The 20,247-nt window shown below is 38.6% G+C and overlaps 2 protein-coding genes across 9 annotated transcripts in view; one reads left to right on the top strand and one right to left on the bottom strand.

Moving 5' to 3' along the window:
• The first annotated feature begins 838 nt into the window (after positions 1–838).
• Positions 839–5,861, top strand: LOC114468805 (G-protein coupled receptor family C group 5 member D). The gene is made up of 4 exons (XM_028455895.1): positions 839–1,342; positions 1,801–2,956; positions 4,383–4,438; positions 5,388–5,861. Exons 2-4 carry the CDS (start codon positions 1,867–1,869, stop codon positions 5,475–5,477), a joined length of 1,236 nt encoding a protein of 411 aa, XP_028311696.1. The 5' UTR covers positions 839–1,342; positions 1,801–1,866; the 3' UTR covers positions 5,478–5,861.
• A 7,978-nt stretch (positions 5,862–13,839) lies between these two features.
• LOC114469043 (RNA binding protein fox-1 homolog 2-like) overlaps positions 13,840–20,247 on the bottom strand; it is a 66,263-nt gene continuing 59,855 nt past the window's right edge. For 7 of the 8 annotated variants that reach the window (XR_003674702.1, XM_028456282.1, XM_028456283.1 and 4 more), the window contains 3 exons: positions 17,980–18,086; positions 16,708–16,783; positions 13,840–16,631 (listed from right to left, as the gene is read on the bottom strand). Coding sequence is in view for 6 of the 8 variants with exons in the window: in XM_028456282.1 (XP_028312083.1) it covers positions 16,587–16,631; positions 16,708–16,783; positions 17,980–18,086 (228 nt within the window). In the remaining 2 variants the exon portion in view is untranslated. Of the gene's footprint in view, positions 16,632–16,707; positions 16,784–17,979; positions 18,087–20,247 lie in introns of those variants that run through there. The other variant, XM_028456288.1, reaches the window with a different exon arrangement.

Raw genomic sequence — 20,247 nt, 5'->3', positions numbered from 1 at the left:
GAATTGAATTGAATTGAATGTGTTGGCTGTGTCTAGCATTTGTACAGGTTAGTCAAACAATGGACTCAACCGTGAAACTTGCTTGTTAATCCTAATTTTAGAAATGTAATTATTTATTTGACATAAAGAGTAAACAGAAAAAACAGCTGAGATGAACTACACACATATCTTAAGATTTTCTCTGCCTTGTCGTGCAGGGAATGTGGTGGCTGTACAGTATTGTTACTTGACACCTGAGTCATTTCAGTATTAATGAAGCCGCTCCTCCAGCAAACAGTTGAGCTGAGGGAACCAGTATCAGAGCAACTCTTCACTTGAAACTACTGCTATTGATAACACTGACAAAAGTTGCTCTGCAGCTTCTTTTTCAGATTGAATAAATAAGAAATTTTGTCTTTATTATAAAATTAGAAACACTCCTGCCTTACAATAACAAAACCCAGTTTCTGATATGGACAGTGGGAGGAAATATTGACTGAATTAGTGACTACATGCGAAATTAAATTATGCTTAGAGATTTAATCTTATTTCATGCATTAATGTCAAAGTTCTTGATGTTGCAGCAATGCATATTTCTTACCACTGTCTGCAATGATATCACATTTGTTTAGCCCAGCAATGACCTTACAACACACATACAACTGCATGTATATACAATATGCAGAGGCATTAGCAGCTTTCTAATGGAAAAAGTGAGAACTGACCCTCAGGGCTTGCTCTCCCTCAGTGAACTAAGAGTGGAAGAGTGACTTCAGATTCACCGCAACACACCCTTTAAGCTGAGCTTGTACAGGCATGAATTGAGGCGTCACCTGTGGTCTTGCAAAAGACAACAGTCGTATGTACTCTCTCTTCATGATGACGCCCTCCCTGCAGCTGAATCAGTGGTTTTTGGGTGAAATCAACCTGTGACGGACGCTGTTGATCCTGTTTTGTTTTTGTTAACCTAATTAGATCAGAATGATCTCATCTTGAGTCCAACATCTACTGCTAGGTCCATAAGCAACAATAAAAATCCAGACAAAACAGACAGGATTCATACTCAGGGAGGAGTGACTACGGTCTCGTCATCACTTCCAGGTGTGTGAGCCCTACCTCTATTCTCAGGAAGAGACATGAAGAGCACAAGACAGACAAGAGCGAAGGAGTGAAAGGAAAGAATGAGCATGAGTGCAGCGGGGTTTTGTGCTATTGGAGCCTATTGATGAGCAGTGACCACACCTTCGCCTCTGGTCTTCCTTTTATTTTGATCCTGGGAAGAAATGGGTGAAACATCGGGATAAGAGGCAGAGCAAAAATATTTAGGCCAAACACTGAGTGTTTGCCTGAAGTGAACCGATAAAAAGGTAGGAAACTTTTTTCCTTTCGTCATTTCAGCACTTTGATTAACGTTTGGAGCATGTTTACCAATTGTTATTTCAACAATAAGTAGAAAGTTTTCTTCAGAGACAGTACCTTACTTGGGCAACAACCAAAAGTCTAAGTTCCCAATGCTCCAAGGCCGACCTTTAGAATGCATCATCCTGTCAATCTGAGGCACTTTTCTTTATCACTCACATCTTTGTTTCTCATTCTGTCAGGGTTGTTTCTCCGTCGCTCTCCAATCCCTTGTCCTGGCATGTTTCTTCCCTCCCTCCTTCCTCTGTTTTCAATTTTGCTGTCAAACCACTCTTCTCTTTATATTTTCCATGCTCTTACCCTTGTTGTGTAATCTTCCACATCATTACTTAGATTTGTCTGATTGTGCTTACATCCCTGCAGTCAAATGTATATTTTGTTGTGACGTTTGCTTTTTTCCCCCAGGAATAAAATTTGCCACATCAAAGGATTGTCAAAAAAGAAGGACTGCAACTTTTACACGGGACAATGGCTTCTTTTATCAGGAAGCCAATGATCTTAAACCCTCTCCTGCTCGTCTTATACGCCCCCCTCAGATGTTTGTGTCAGTCAGCCAACAGCAGCTCAAACCCGACGAGCACTGGGTCAAACACATTGCTGACAGGCGTACGAGGCTGCGGCCCAGAACTCCAACCAATGTACAGATACCTGTGTGACCGGCGGGCAGTGTGGGGAATCGTCCTGGAGACTTTGGCCTCCGCCGGCTTCCTGCTCAATATAGTTCTTTTATTTGGGCTACTTCTCTGGTCCCTCTGCCTATGTATTGCAACACGGCGCCAGCGCAGCAACATTGGTGGCATTGTGGCCTCCATGTCATTGTTCCTATTAGCCACAGCTGGGATCTTTGCCATCACTTTCTCTTTTATCATCCAGCTCGGCCCTCAGATCTGCCCCACGAGGCTCTTCCTCTTTGGCGTCCTCTACTCGTTGGCCTTCTCCTGTCTGCTGGCCCGCTGCCTGGCTTTGTTAGGCTTTGCGGCAGCGCGAGGCTGGGGTGAGCCGGCCGTGGCTCTGGGACTTTTTATTGTACAGGCTATAATTGCCACAGTGTGGCTGGTCACTGTGTTAGTAAGGGACAAAAGGCCCTGCGAGTACAGCCAGGAGGAGTTTGTAATGCTGCTGATCTATGTTTTGTGCCTCCTGGCCATCAGCCTGATCCTCTCCTTGCACTATCTCTGCCGCTCATGCTTCACCAAAAGCTACAGCTACACAGGACCCAGCAACCCACTGTGGAAAGCTCAGGGTGTGCTACTGTTCTTCACACTCCTGCTCTCCACCTTCATCTGGGTGGTGTGGATCACCATGTTGACCAAAGGGAACCCTGACCTGGACCGTCGCCCCAAGTGGGATGACCCAGTGCTGAGCATCGCCTTGGTGGCCAATGGCTGGGTGTTGCTTTTGGGGCACGGCCTGTCCCAAGTCGCATTCTTCTGCAGGGGGGAGGCCAAGTCGAAGGATCTTCCTTTGAGCTTTGCAGGATGGACCAGCGCTAACCCTGATATCCCAGGATTGGCCAGTCCTCGGGAGGGAAGGGAGAATGGAAGCTTTGAGAATGACGGTGTGTATATTTTCAGTTAAAATATGCCTAGAAAATCCACCAGGTTTTATTAACCATAACTAGAATAATGACTGTCCTAACCAGAGTTGGGGTCAATATAATTCTAATCGCATAATTGGTAATTAATTGCAATTATGACATAATTATAATTGAAATCGTAGCTGGAAAAAATATGTTGCTGTTAAATTGAGTTCAGATACTTGACTTTTGGCATGGAAATTATATAAAAACTGTCTTTTACAACGTAATTAAATGCCAAACTGGGGAACCACATTAAAGTTCTATGGTTTACACATAGACCTACTGTATGTAATAAACCATTATTAAAATGTGTTTCAAATGAAGTTTACCTGTTAGTTAGGGGTACACTGACAGAGCTCAGACCAATATTTTCATGGATTATGAAGCCTAACAAGGAAACCAAGAGATAAAAAACAAATCAGATGATAGATAATATTTCTAGGGTATTTTACAGCTGATTAAAGACACGGGTCAAACTGACCCATTATCATAAAAGATGCTAACAGAAAGCTAACACAAGAGAAAGGATACATTTCATGGGATTTTTTATGAAAGGCTCAATAATTGAGAAGCAATTATCATTGATTTCAGGGGGAAAATAAAAACTGTTATTTTAATTGTAATTGGAAAAAAAAAGCTGTTCAACGTACTCGTAATTGGTCCTAACTAACAAACTTAAAAGGCCAACAGATATGATAAGCATTACCAAAGCAGACTAAATGCAACTGTAAATATTGATATTTGAGCAGGTCTGAGCAGTTTGTTTTGAAAGATGATCTTAAAATCTACCATCCTACTACTACTTCCATTTGGCAGCCATTCACCGTGTGAGTTTGTTACTTTGATGTAAAACCAAACTGTTGGACAGTCCTGCCATTATTATACCTTCTTCAAAGCAAAGGCGGCAACACTGAAAATCATCAAAGCACAGATGCATATGTGCACATTAAAGCTTTCTCTATAATCACCGGCTCAAGAAATGACTCCATAATGTTACTTCAAAGCAAATGTGCAACATTAAGACACCGATGCCGGCCACATTAAGTAGGCAAAGTGTCTGACGTCAGGCCCGAAAGGAAATCTATCCAAAGTTGCAAATGTCAGCGAGCCGTCTTTGCTAAAGGCTGCTGAGTCAAAGAGCAGCTGAAAACCAAAGGAATGCATTTTGAAAACACAAAAACTCAAATATTTACTCTGTAATTGACTTTCCAAATATTCATCATTCTTCCTTGGTTAAGTAGGACTCATTGAACAAATAAACATTGAAAATACAATTTAGCAACAACCAAAACCTCTTTGTATGAAATACATGCAGGATAAACACAATGTGCATCCTGTCAGCTCAGCTCTGACTCCGCCCCTTTTGATGTCCCCGTTTCTAACTCTAACACACTTTGACCTTCAGGCTCGAGACCCGACCAACCGCTGCAATCCCCCTACGAGTCTGGATTCTCCATGACAGTGAGTACAAGCTACATTTATTTATCAGAATCTACACACTCAAGGATCACTGGAGCTCCGTCATTTTGGAAGAATAATTTGAGCAATGGTTTTCTTTACTGTTCCTGATTTGAAACCTAATGCAAATGCCTTAAAAAGCATGGAAAATATTCATTTTTTTCTGGACAGTGCAGTTATAACATGAGCCAATCAGGCGTTCCTATACTTTCCAGGTAGTAGCACAAATGACGCGTAACAATATAAATCAAAACTGAAATTAAAAAGAGAAACATTGACCATTATTATTAATAATCAGAGCTGGGCGATATAGACCAAACCTTACATCTTGATATACGATATAAATCTTAATATTTTTAATTCAAATGATTTAAATTCTTACCAGGAAGAAGATTCTGGGTTAAATTCTCTGGTGCAAAATGCCACACAGGCATGATGCACAATCTATACCACTTTTGGCGTTTTCTCCTCTAAGGGACAGCACGTGTGAGTGAGTTCAGTAGTGTAGCTTGTTTAGTGGAAGGTCTGGGTTAGGACGCACTCAGAATCCATCAAACTGTGCTTTTAACGTTGATATGACAAGTAGTAAAGCAACAACTCCTTAAACAAGTATTTTATCACAAAAAAAAGCTATACAACCACTGTACAGTATATATATAACTTTCTATATCGCCAAAATAGAAAACTCAATATACTGTATCTCTAATCTCGATATATCACCCAGCCCTAACAATAATAAAATACAGCATAACATCGTGTTTGATTAAATTAAATACCAAATTATTGTCATCTGTTGTTCGTATGAATAGGCTGCACCACCCTTCAAAATAAGATACAATATCCTATAATGTATTTGCGAGGGAAAATGTCAAAATTTGGGACTTGACCTACATGTTGAGAACCTGTGATTTAGTGGTTCAGTGCTGAACAATGATGTGATTGTGTGTTGCAGGACATTGACCCTGACAAAGATTACACCATTCCCCGACCGAAGACCACCAACTACAACCAGCCGTATGACGATTATTACGGAGACGAGTAAAACTCCTGTCGCGTACGTCGTGTCCTATTCATGCAAGTGTGTCTGCGTTAATCCGACTTTCCCACTCTCCCTGATCTGGAACGCAACGCCTGTTGGAGATGAGTCAACGGGCAAGGCAGGGCACATCCTACACATGTTGCTAGTGGAGTTGTTAGACACAAAGAGACAATCAATGACTCACACACATTGAGCTCCACTGTTTAGCCCTTTTGGTAAGTAGCGTAAATAGCGTTTTAGCATGTCTGTGACAACATACTGTATACCATAGTTTCTATGGGACGCCGATTGTAAAGTTGCACATGCTAAAATAAACAGCAACGTTTCCCAACATTTAGCAACAAACCACATTTTAAGAAATATGTGAATTTTTTAATGTTACTTTTGATCAGATTCACAGCAATATTTGTGAAATTTGTGACATTTATTTTCGTAAAAATATAATGACAATGTTAAATCTAAATCTAAATGTTGAATAATAAATCTAAATGTTAAATATTGAATCTAAATGTTAAATCTAAATGTACATCTTAATTGTTAATTTAGATTCAACGTTGACATATTTTTACATCACAAATTTCACACATTTTGCTGTAAAATTTTCTCGTAAAATATGTCAACGTTAAATCTAAACGTGAAATGTTAGGTTTCAATATAATTGTTGAATCTAAATGCTAAATGTTAAGTCTAAATGTCACGGGTGAAACTAAATATTTAGCATATTAAATATGCGAATTCCCCCAAAGTACCAAAATAAAAGCTCATCTAGATTTAACATTTAGCATTGAGATTTAATATTCAACATTTAGATTTAATATTGACATATTTACACAAGAAAAGTAAATTTCACAAATATTGCTGTAAATCTGGTCAAAAGTAACATATAAAATTCACATACGTTAATACGTCATTAAACATGAATTGTTGCTATATGTTGCTGTTTATTTTACCATGCGCATCTTTACTATTGGCGCCCCACATGTTTGATCGCACCAAACTCAACTCACTGCAAAACGTGGCCATTTTATTCCCCAGACCTGTTTTTTTAGGGTTACCTTTTTGCCTTTACTTGAAGCTTGTACCGTCTTCCACACTGATCTGCTGTAGTGTAAAAATAAAGTCATAGTTTGGACGTGTCAGTGGAGAATAAACACTTTAATGAAGCTGTGTAAACAGCCTAAACTGGACCAACAACTTTTAAACTGGCAGAGCTCATGTAGCGTGCAGGCCTCCTGTCACATGGCAGCAGCTTGTGCACAAAGATCATCAAACGTTCTGTTGCGTCCACACACTTTGAACTCTTTGCCAATGTTTACATGCAATGCTGTGAGAGAGAGAGTTACGACAACGGAAGTTTGAAACGCTTGTAGATTCATGTTCTTGGCGGGAAATTCAAATCCATTGATTCCGAGTGACATAACTGGACTTTTTGGTCATTTGTCGTCAATAACTGCATTGATTTACAATATTTATACAGTCCACCGTCATATGTATGACAGTGTATGTACAATATATACAGAGTATATAACACAAAAAATTCACTAACATACTACACAGATGTCTGAAGAGGGATTAGAAGGTGAAAAAGAGGGAGGTTTTTTTTAGTGTTTCAATAGAAATGAAAGACGTTTGCCGTGTAAATTTTGCTGACGACATTTGTTTTTTGACAGTTTTCATTGACTACATTTCTTGATTGACGATAATGAGACTACGATAGGGTGACTAGATGTCCTGATTTACCAAGAACAGTCCTGGTTTTCAGCGTTACGTCCTGTGTTACGGTCGTTTTCCCCCCAAAACCATTGATTTGTCCCGGTTCAGTCCCCGTTTGTCCCATTTATTAAGAAATGAATGCCTGATGCCGCTGACAGAAAAAAACCTGAAAGCAGCAGCGAATTTCACTTAAAAACAAGATCTCTGTGGACTGTGAGCTGTCAATCACATCAGTTGCCATAGTAGCGCTTTATAAAAATATAAACCTTTTAAAAAGTCTTCCATACATTTGCAACTCCATACTGATTGGTCGATAGCATTGACAATATTACTTATATTACTTCACTTCTCACGCTTTCTCTATCAATATGGAAAAAAGAAAAACAAGGTTTTTTTTGAATATTCAAAACAATTTTATGTTAACTTGAAATGTTGCTTTTTTTTTTTTTTTTTTTTTTACTGATGGCCACTTTAAACTTGGTTGCAGCCGTTCCAATAATACATTTAATCCAAAAGAAAAAAAATAAGGAATGTAATTTATGTAGACGTTTAATCACAAGCTTTGTACCTGGACTTTTTGTTTCTTTTTTAGTAGAAGTTTTATACGTTGACAATCGTGGAATGAGCGCTCCTCCATGACGCTCTGCTGCTCCTCCATGATGCTCTGCTGCTCCTCCATGACGCTCTGCTGCTCCTCCATGACGCTCTGCTGCTCCTCCATGACGCTCTGCTGCTCCTCCATGACGCTCTGCTGCTCAGCGTGTTAAACCGCTTCAGACGCGCGGCCTCGTTTCTGTGCAGTTTACGCGGCACGTGCAATCACTTTGGGAGGAAGTCGATGCTCATTGGCTGGGCGCACTTGGCGATTGTCTCCATTTGTGTAGGCGGGGTCTATAGGACAAAGGCGGGACTTATATACATTAATGTATACGAATGACCACCAGCAGTAGACCATAGTAAAAGACTAGTTAGGTATTTTTTTCGCATTTCAAACCTCAAACTCAAGATATCAGCTTTAAATGAATGTCCTGGTTTTGAGTTTGCAAAGTCTGGTCACCCTTAGACTATGACTGATTTAAAAAAATACATATGAACAAAAACGATATGAAAATACATTTATATTTTCATCACAAATTAATAAAAACAATCACTTGGTACGAAATCCAATCAAACTAAGTTTAATGTTTGGAAGTATCCAATCAGAAGTAGTTTTGGTGAGTTGGTAAGTGAAACAATAGGAAGTAATAAGATTGTGTTTAAGGAAGATGTCTTATCCCATATCAGGTTGATCAATGCTGATTGAATCTTTTTTTTTTTAAATGCATAAACTTTTATGCTTTATATTTCAGTCGACTATACCATTAAAACTGGACTAATGGAAATAGTCCTGATGTCTACATTTTGGCTACAACTAATTTGATTTTTAGTAAAATAAACAAAACAAATAAAAAAGCTTTAAAGCAAACAACTGGATGATGGTGTGTTTTGTGCCGTTTATGTTGTGTTGGTTGGTGACACTAAACCAGTGAATGTGGCCAATGTCAGACTTTAATGTATTGTTACAGGCCAGTCTTTATACATGACACCAGCGTTTCTCAATCGGGGGTACGTGTACTCCTAGAGGTACGCTATGACATCAGGGGTACTGGAGAGAGAGAGAGGAAAATAAACAAATAAAGTGTCAACCCCAGGTGTGAGACGACCGGAAATGATAAATATGAACTATAGAAATGGATCTATTCAAGAGCAACTAAATCAGTGTTTTTCAACCTTGGGCACAGGATCCCATGTGGGGTCGCTGGAAATTTCTGAAAAATTTTAATAGATTTTTGAAATGTTTTTAAATTAAAACAACACACAATCCTAAACAACTGTATTTCTTAAGAAAAAACTTCAATATCACCTTTTTACAGAAACTTATTTTAACAGTTAATGCCTCTTTTTAGTCCTGTCTCTTAATATATGTTGTGTTATATTGTTTTAATCCTGTAGCACTTGGGGTTTGGCATCAAATGTAAAGTGCACGACAAATAAAATTTATTATTATTTTCTATACTTTCACTGTGAAATAAAAATATAGTTAAACTAAAACGCTGTTAAAAAAACAACCACATGTACATATATATATACAAAACGTTGTAGTCGGACCAAGGGGGTACGTGGATTCAGAAATAAGAGAAAAGGAACCAAAGCTGTGTCTGATTACACAATCTTCTGATGGAACCATTTTTAGAATAAAAACATTTTATTTTAAACAACTCTCTCTTAGAGCCACAGCTCGTCTCTCTGACTCAATAAGTTTCATCTCTAACGTTGTTCAGTCTTTCATCTGACAACAAACCTCTGCATGTGTGAATCCCTCTGTGGAAGTGAGACCCTGTCACAGCTGGTGTGTTGTATCCACATTATGTTCTATACCCAGAGCCGGTCCTGAGCCTGATAATCCTGATGTGATGGAGAAATGCAGAAACTGTCACTGTGAAGGTGTGAAACTGGTGCATGTGTGAGCTGCACAGGATGGATGGATGGATGGATGGATGAGACAAGAGCAGGAAATGTGGGATGATCAGACGTGATGAGATGTCGACTCAGCAATCCATGCTGGGAGTGTTGGTGCCATCCTTACACACACACACACCACCAATCTAAAAAATGATGTCATTCTAAACTAAATCAAAGTTCAAATTTGTTTTAAAAAAAGGATTTGCACATGTCTATTTTATTTTGAAAATCTAAATTCTTTGCCATTGCCTTTATTTCTTGGATGTCCTCCCACAAATTACTAATACTTTATCATGCATTACAACAATCAGCAATAATTCTAGATCGTATATAATCATGGGCAACATTTTAATAACATTTTAGATTTGACCACATGGTGTTTTATTGTGTCCTTTGTCAGTGGTTTCCTATTGTAACCAATGACATTAATTCAACAATGCAATGATATTCTGTATATTTAATATATTTGATTAATCCAGGCATGGGAAACTGGTGGCTCGGGGGGGCACATGTGGCCCTCGGTCTAGTTATTTTCGGTCGCCAAAATAAATGCAGAGAAAGACAACAAAAGAAAATGTTGACATTACAGTAAATAAAATATAAATATAGAAATAACCACAAAAATAATGCCTAAAACCCCAAATCACAGGAAAACAACACAAATTCACTCCCAAAACACAAATAACAGAAAAAGAAAAACAGACTGGCTCAACTAATTACACAACACAATATGCACAACTGTAACACCACATTGCACTTCCACCTTTAAACAGTCGACTCTTGCCCACCCCTTTGATTTTCTAGCCCCCTCAGTGCCAGCCGTTTTAGAGCATTTTGACTGATTTTTAAAGACCCACAGAATATTTTGTACTAAGACAATCTGACAATCAGATTCTGAAAGATCAAAGTCTCTACTTTCATCAGAAAAAAAATCATTTTGTTTCTAGCTTGTTTGGTTCTTCTGTAATCAGCAGTTGAATAGAGGCAAATTTCACACAAATCACCAGTTTGTGACAAAAACCTGAGAAAAACGGCTTTTTCTGAAAAAATGTGTTGACTTTGAAGACTTTTTTTTTTTCTTTAGTGACACCTCAACATTAGTTTCCTTCTATAAAACTACAAAAACAACACTGAGACTGGGCTTTTGATGGTAAAATTATTATTATTTAGCTATCTGGGTCAGAGTTGAATGGTTTTCTTACTGTATTTTGGTCGTCCTCCAAGTCTCTCCCCCGGCATTCTCCACACACGCCACTTCCTCCTCCTCCTGGACATGTCGAGTCTCACCGCTTGCCCCGTTTTCTTGATCGTTTTATCTCACCATCACGACACTCAATAGTCCACTTAGTCCTACACATGCTCTGGATGAGTGTGAGCTGCTGTGAACTTCAGCATCAACTCCCGTAGCGTAAACTCTTCTCCCTCTGAGCTCTGCCCATTACGGCTAATCTCTCCTCCAAAGGTGGGCTGCTGCCACCTACATGGCACCAATTGGTCACTACATCATAGTACAAGTTAGATATTCACGCTGTCTCCTAGCAACCCCAGCTGAAAAACACAATTAACGTCTATAGAGTGAATGGCAGTCATTGAGTTAAAGTGTTTCTTACCCGTCCTTATGGAGGGCTGGCCTAATGCAATAAAATTATTTAATTAAATTGCCATAACAAAATATGCATTGCCGTCTATAAACGATTAGACAGAATGTGAAGACAAGGTGAAGAAAAAATTTAAATTTAAAATGACAAAAATACATAAAGGCCTTCAAAATCACAGAAGGTAAAAACACACCAAAAAAAACTCTGTTCTGTCCTGTGTTAATGTTCAGATCAGTCATATTTTAGTGGCCCCTGCTGTGATAACAGCATGTCAGCAGGTTCCTCTCATGTCTTTCCTGTTTCTAGTGACTAACTACAGGTATATTTGAGTCATTTGTCCTTGTTTTCCTGAGGTTTTGTGAGTCGTGCATTGCCCCGGCACCTTTTCGTGAATGGTGTAATACACATCTTTTAAAAACTGTTCAAAGGTTATTAAATTCTCATTCCTTTTGGTTTATATTTGATGAATATTTCAGTCCAGACTGAACCTCTGGAGACTATGGTGCAGTAACGCAGTACAACCGCCTGGGGGAAACCTTACAATAGATCAGATAGTCATTCAGTGGATGTCAGGAGGAAAAAAGGCTGGAAGTACCAAAGGGATTTTAAAGAAACCGTTTCCTACAGCAGGAGTCATTATTGCATTTTAAAAGGAAGGGAAGATTAAACAATAAAATGCAGCCACAGCGATGCTCGTAGATTACACTGTGTGGAGGTTTCATTTGGACTATTCCACTGTGGCCTCTCAAAAAGGTGGAATCTGCACTACAATGGATGCAATCTCCCACACATTTCCCCACTATCGCATCAGACTTCAATCTATTCTTCCAATTAGCCCTGCTTCAATTACTCGGAGAAAAAGCGCGCCATCAAATTGGCAATTGGCCTCTTGTGCATCAGAGCAATTAACATGGATATGAGAGTTCCTGCCTCATCCAGCCCATTTACGACCATTAAACTCCAGATGCAATTAAAGATTGTTCCTCATAGTCCCCGCCCACCCATCCTCAGCTTGTCTGTCCCCTGGTAGAAGAGTTCTGAGCAGTTGGTTTAGTCCAGGAGGAAAATTAGCAAGCTAATGCATGTCAAGCAGAGTCGCCTTTAATTGAGTGAAATTGTTGCCGCCATTAATCATCTCACATGTAAACACGTGAGGCACGATAGGCCTGGGCAATACATCGCGATTCAAGATATATCGCATTTTCTATTTTGGCGATAAAGAAAATGACAATATTGCCTTTTATTTTATAGCTTATTTTTTATTAAAATACTTGTTTTAGGAGTCGCTGCTTTCGTTATCTCTCAGAACAGCATGAAATGTATGAACTTGATGATTTCTGAGTGTGTTCTATACCCTTCCCATAAACCAGCCACACTACAGAACTCACTCACTCACACGTGCTGTCCCTTAGAGCAGTGCTTCTCAACCTTTTCAGCCCACGACCACCAAACTAAAGGTGCCAATGATTTAAAAAGTAGGAACATTTAGTTTAAACTGGCAACTATTGGGCATGACAAATCAATAATGTGGTTAAATTGGCAAAAATAAGGATAAAATATGGTGAAAAGAGGTTAAAAGTGACAATGGGTCAAGATGCAATATTTGATGGAAAAGGTTTACAAGTGCTGAAAATATCTTGAAAGGGGAATAAATGTGCAGAAAAGGCATTGAAATTTGATGGACAAGTGGCAGATATTAGAGTAATGTAGCAAAAATGCATTAAAAGGAGCAAAAACATGGAAAGAAAAAGTGATGAAAATACAGCAAGTTTGGTGTAGTTGCAGGAAAAGGGTAAAAATAAGCAAAAATGTGTTCAAATTGTTAAAAAAAAATTCTTAGTTTCTTGAAGGCATCTGGCGACCCCTTCCCAATGTCGTGCGACCCCCAATGGGGTCCTGACCAAGGTTAAGAACCCATGCCCTAGAGGAGAAAAGGCAAAAAAGTGGCACATACTGTGCAGCTGTTTCTTAATAGATGTGTGTCACTTTTCATCAACAAATTTAATCCAAAATTGTCTTTCTGGTAAGACTTTATAGAGTGAAAAATATTGAGATTTATGTTGCCATTTTGAGAGAAAATATTGAGATATGCGTTTTGGTCCATATGACCCAGTCCTAGGCACAAGTGTGAGAATATTTCATTAACTCTCTACGAATGGATTTATTAAATCCTCAATCCTATATATAAATATATATTTTTTTCCTTCTCTCTTTCTGGCTTGTTATTTTTGTTTGAATCAAAGCTGCTTCACTCCTGATTGATGTCCCCACTCAGGCAGAGAAACCAGAAAGAAAAAAGATAAGACGGACAATCACGCTAAGAAAATTGCATATTGGTTTCCAGCACAAAAACCAGGAGTAAAATGATCCTCGACCCAAAGGAGTGATAAAAATCCAAAGGCAAGAGTAAAAACCAAACAGTTTATTTAATATATACATTCAATAATAATGAAGATAATAAACAGAAGGCAGACACAAGGATGGCAAAATAAAATATTTTAGGGAAAATACATGTCACTTGGGGGAAAAAAAACAAAAAACAAAAAAAAACACTTGGTTAAATGCGTTTTGGGAGCATGTGACCACAAAGAAACCTCCACATGCGATAGAGATCCATTAAAAATGGCTGTACAAAAACTCCCACTGGGTCAAATTGAGCACAGTGCAACAGAGTGGGGTCTGAGGATAACCTCTCCATTCCTGCAGGACTCCCATTGTGGTTACCTTTTCCAACTGCAGCCTTTCAAAATAAGACAAAACAAAGAGGCCAAAACGGGCACACGGGACTCTCAACGACCGCAAAACACTTCGATACAAGCTTGAATAGCATCGCGTGATAACAGTCTGTACCAGTAAAGCTAAATACTGCCAAACGTAGCCCACAATGACACTGAACGGTTAAAATTTGATGATCAAAAACAAGTTGTTGGGAGTTTTCACACCAAATCAAACCATTCAGAGCAGATTACTTTAGAGGTACAGGGGAGAGAGAACCCAGATCATTCCAAATCACCTTTGCTTCGACCTTTTCACTAATCTCATCACTCTCTTCCTCGCCCTCGCCCTCCTCTACGATTTGAATTCATGCACAAACAAAAACAAAACGTCCTTTCTCAATCGCAAACGCATGCATAGCAACACTTCTGATAATACTTGATAGTAAGACAAAACAAAAATAAAAGGAGGTAACGCTCTTCAAAAAAAAAAAAAAAAAAAACCCAAAAACAAAACAACTCATTGGACCAACTGCACACGGTTTAACAATCAAACTGAACACACACACTAGCTGGTTCCTGTTTGCTCTGCACAGACGGCGGGGGATGTTGTTACTCTGGCAGGTCATCATTAATGGCTCCGCTTCTCACCTCCACCGTCGCCCTGCTGCCATAAACGCCCACGCCGCGTCTCACGGTGGCTGAGACTGACACTGGGTTGGATTCAGAGCACCCTCTGGTGTGTCTGTGTGTCCCTCATGGTTCCATCTCTCCTTGTTTCCCTTGTCTGTAGTAAAAACGTCTTTTGATCTCGAGTGTCACTGCTCGGGGACAAAAGCAGCGTCGACGGGAAAAATGAGGCAAAAACTTGTAATGTAAACATTTATATGGATAGGTTTAAAATCTCCGTCAGTGACTTACTCCCTTGATGCTGAAACAACACAGCAACTCTACCGTCACTGCTTCAACCTCCCAACACAACAAAGAGGGTGAAATAAAGCAAACAAAAAGTACGTCAACAGTTCCCCAAAAAAATGTGCTTTCTTCAGGAATCTTTGGAACCAAAAAAGGCAAAAAAACAACAAAAAAAACAGTAATAACATCATGAGAGCTTATAGAGATGTAACACATACTAGAGAGTCTTGACTGTGATGCCTTCATGTATACCAGCAAAGGATTGAAGAATCCCAGAGATCTTCAGAAGAACAACGGGGGCGTTACATGACGAGAGGACACGTGAAATTTAAAAAAAAAAAAAAGAAATGGCTATAAGCAGATTTAAATGACGGATCTGTTCCTCTGAATGTGCTTCAGTGGTTGTTCTGGGATCAGTCGGGTATGAGGACAGCAGGGATTCCCCATTAGGCTGAACAGATGATGATTCCATTCCCACGTGGATAACTTTGCTTTGTGGTCCTCTTATTCACAGAAAAGTCCCACAGCTCAGAAGATTAAAAATGATTCTCGTCCTTTTTTTTTGTTTTTGTTGAGAAGAAACACTACAAGCACATCCGAGGGTGAACCTCAGAAAACAAAGTTTGTTGGTTTAAAAAAAAAAAAAAGTTTGGACACGATAAATTCATGGCTAAAACAAGGTGAAGACGGCTCTGTACTAGTGTCGTAGATTACAGCAAAAAGTGAAAATTTTGTGCAAAAGTTGGACGAATTATTGGCCCTGGAGCGTCATCGCAGCCGTGTTGTTGTTTTTTTCTGATAATTTGATGATACAAAGAAAACGTGAGGTAAGGCAGAAAAATACAAATCATTCTGTTTCTTTTGGACATTTTCTTGAAATCATGTCATCTTCGAGGATTAAAATATTTAGTGAAATGTAAGAAAAGGACCAAAACAAAACAAAACAAAACAAAAACACATGCGATTCAGTTCATTGTTGCTCTGAGGGACAACAGTGGTTCAGCTTTCCTCTCTCTCTCTCTCTCTCTCTCTCTCTCTCTCTCTCTCTCTCGAGGACACAATTTGATTTGTCCTATGAAATCGGGGCGTGAACAGTTACAGAAGCGATGGATGTAGTGTTGGACAGTCCCCAGTTAAAGTCTTACAATGGCAGTTTTGTGGTTCCACCACTAGGGGCAGGTGGGAAGAAAAAGAACATGTGCACTCGTCTGCTATTGCCCGACAGCCACATGGATACACATAATTTAGGATTGTAGAAAAACAAGAAAAATAAAAACGTGGATTGTAGTGTAGTGCAGGATCACAGGAAAGAGTCTCTCCTCTTTTAGGCCCTGTTGTGTTTAAATCTTTCTTTAAAAAAAAAAAAAAAACGTGAAATTGTAGCCTTTGACGTTCAATTTCAAAGTAGCAGCTCCAGCTTGTAGCGTGTGGCAGGTTGTTTTTTTTCTTTCCATGTCGGGGAGAGACGAAGGAGAGTAAAAGAGAAAATTGGTGATGTGGCACGGATGTTTTGTCCAAAAAAGAAAGAAAAAAAACGCTAAAGTTGGCCTGCAGAAAAAACGGAGAGGCCGCTCCAGCCAAACAACCAGGCTTGAAGGAAAAATTGAGGTTTTGGAACGACGTGAAATTCCTCTGGTGGGATTTGTGGGTTTTTTGTTGTCGTTTTTTTTTTAATATGGAGCAAACCTACTGTATCCTGCCCGGTATAAACTGGCCTGCAACACACAGACAAAAATCAGGAGTGTATAAATAAATATGTCCTCTTCACACACACAAACTGTTTTTACTCACCATGGCTCCCACTCCGTAAGCAGCAGCAGCTGGGGCCAGAGCGTGGTATGGATCTGTGGTGTACACTCTGCCATAACTAACAAAGTAAATAACAAAAATAATTAACATAATTAGACATGACTTCATGTGGTCATTTTTAGTGGAGTCAAAGGGAGTGACATTGCATTTAGTTACAAACTGACACCTGAAGGAGCACGATATAGCTCAGGGCTGAAGAATTGTTAAATATTTTTTTATTATTTTATAGTATTGGTAAGTTTTAAAGTTTTACCAGTAAGATTTCCGATTGTTTGGTCATAGTTTCACCTGTGTTTATCTATTTGTTTGTTTGTCTGTTGGTGGGATTACGTCAAAAGTACTAAATGTACTGAGATGAATTTAAACCAAAGACAAACACCTCACACCAGTGGTTTTTAAACTTTTTTGGATCGTGACTATATTTTTATATCACAAATTTCTGGGGAACCCAAATATTTTTTTCCAAGAATTTGGTGATAAAAATTGATCATACTGTGCACAAAATATTTATAGACTGCATTTATTGTTCTTATTTTCTTTATAAATCATTTTATTTAAACTATTTTTATTTGACAAAGTGAAAGAATACAGTTGGTTAAGATTGTGGTGTGTTTTAATTTAAAAAAAGAAAAAAAAAACTCAAAATAATTAAAAATATATATATATATATATATAATCAGTAATCAACACATTCCAGGCGACCCCATTTAAATTTCAGATGACCCCACATGGGGTCACGACTCCAAAGTTGAAAAACACTGGATGATTTCATAAAATTTTGGCGGGGATCCTGATCAGTAAACTGATTCTGCATCAGTTTGAAAAATGAAAATAAATATTGGCATAACTTCAGAAATTCATATTTCAGTTCGTAATTGACCGATCTTTATGAAATTTGAATTTATTTTATAATTTTTTATCATTACAGCTCAGATAAAAGTGTAAGAAAAAAACTACAGAAAACAACAAACAGAATACCCAAATAGTGCAATGAATGAGATCAAATACAACAATACAATAATAGAGGCTAAATATAAATAGGTTGCCCATACATTTGGACCTAGCATATGGTTATTAATGGGACTATACATTTCTTCCAAACCTTTTAAGTGTGAATGACCATGGTACAAATATCAGAATCCCTGATCAAGATAAATGTATCATTTTATTTTGAAGGCTGTGGCAGATGTTGAACATGGGCTTCATAGCAGGCGGAGTTGCTGCTTGTCAGGACGTGTCCCAGGTTGACCTCACCTGTCACTGTAGGCGGCAGCAGCGGCGGTTGCTCCGGTTACAGCAGCGGGCTGAGCGTAGCGATAGGCAGCGGCGGCGGCGGCAGCAGCAGCAGCAGGGTAGCCTCCCTACACACACACACACACACACACACACACACACACACACACACACACGATGGAGCTGAGTCATGAGTCTTAGGAGGAAAAAACAACCTGAGCTACGAGTGGGGGGGGGGGGGGGGTTATCAAGTAATATAATAGTTAACTAGTGGGTAAAAGAAAATACAAACAAAGTCTCACATACACACACGCTGTTAGAAAACATATTATATAACATCCACCATATAAAATATTGGTGGATGGTTTTTACATGACAGCGCCCTAAAAGATCCCAAGACATGTAATTGGTATTTAAATTATTTGGTAACACTTTACTTGAAGTTTTATACATAAATCTGATATTACACTGTCATTATTATAACATGACACCTGTCATTAGCATGAATAAGGAGTCGTGAAGGGTGTCATTAAGTGTCCTTCGTTACCCTGACCCTAATCTTAACCTTCAAGTTGAAATGTCAAGATTACAGTCGAAATTTCTAAAATGAACTCCAAAATACAATATCGTGATAAAAGACAAAAGTCAAATCTACGGAAACTGACGAGGACCATCTCACCCGATGACAACAAAGAGTAAATGGTGGCCGCCTACAACATGTCGTGTATCGATGAAGATACTTCAAAGTTGGGTTTAATAATAAAAATATTCTTTCTTTTTTCAGCTCATTAACACCATGTTGTAATTTCTTTAAGCACTTTGAAGATATGTTGCCAAAAACTAAATCTATTTAGAAAGAAAAAGCAGTCAAGTTTAGAAGAGGCGGAGCCTTTAGTACATCTGTGACTATTGAGGAGCTACGGAAACAGGTTAGGACCAGTTTGGATGGAGACTGTTGTCGTATATTGTGAATTGGCCCCAGTCAGCTTCTGTAGATTTGACTTTATTAGCAAACTTTCGACTTTTATCACAACATGGTATTATGAGTCAATTTTCAAAATGTCGACTTTAATCTCGTCTTTTCGACTTTAATCTCAACATTATATTTCAACTTTATTCTCAAAGTTTCAACTTTAATCTCAACTTTTCAACTATATTCTTGATTTGCCCGAAAATGATTTTCTCCATCAAAATTGGCCCTAATCCTCCTCCGTAGATACAGCATATTATAACAGCGACTAGTGGGTCAAAAATAAATAAATAATGTCTCTCTCTCTAAATAATTAATGTCTCATGTTGGACTTTTCTTTTGACAGGCATGCTATGAAATACATGTTGCACAGGAAAATATATGGATTTATGTTTTAAAAATATATATGTGTGTATTTTCAACAGCTACTTTAAAAAAAACTAAATTTCATTGGTTGAATACTAAAAAAACGTTGATTGCGATATAATGACTGTGGCATTGTATGGGTGAGACCAGTTGAGAACACCTGTATTTTAATACAATAACAAAATACATTATATTATTATGTAATATTGCTGACTTTGCATTTTGTGCTCAACCTAATGATTTTTTTCATTTTTTTTTTTTATTTTTAATAATAGCAGCGAGTGCAGAAAGCTGTATTTTTCTCTGACACTGAATATTTCCCTACTAAACATGGGTCACGTGACTGAATTCTTAGCATTAACAATTGCCGCGTGTGGTCTTCTTTTGAAGCTATCAGTGAATGAAATAAGTGGGACCCACATTAGCTTCAGCTTTTAGGTGGTGACATCACTAATACGCTTCTCAATGCGTGACGTCGCCCAGAAGCTCATCTAGAACAACCTACTGCATTTCTGTCAAATATAATTGGGAGCACTGGTGCATTGGTTTAGTATTAAGTTTTCTGTGAGGCGGATTATCAGTAGAACGGAGGAGAGAAATAGGACATAGCTGAGTTCAACTGTATTATTCTCTCTACTGGAGGGTGTATAATAAAAAAAAAAAAGATGAGAAAACGTTCAGAGAGACGAGGCAATTTTGAAACGTCATTATCTTGTCGGGACAGAAGCTTCTAGTGATGGACAAACAGGATGTCACCGTGGACACCTTCAGCTGGAAGACACTAATGAGCGCTGGCGTTTTCCACAAAGGGAGACAAACACAAACAGCATGATCCCCCCCTCCCTCAAACACTTGAATTTACAGCAAGGAACAACAGAAACAGATGGAAGAAAAAAAAAGAAGAAATCACACAAGTTCACCCACACAAGTCTGAATTGACACTAACATCTTCT

The sequence above is a fragment of the Gouania willdenowi genome, chromosome 8 (genome assembly GCF_900634775.1).
Source record: "Gouania willdenowi chromosome 8, fGouWil2.1, whole genome shotgun sequence".
Taxonomy (NCBI): domain Eukaryota; kingdom Metazoa; phylum Chordata; class Actinopteri; order Blenniiformes; family Gobiesocidae; genus Gouania; species Gouania willdenowi.
This window is presented reverse-complemented; position numbering and strand designations above follow the sequence as displayed.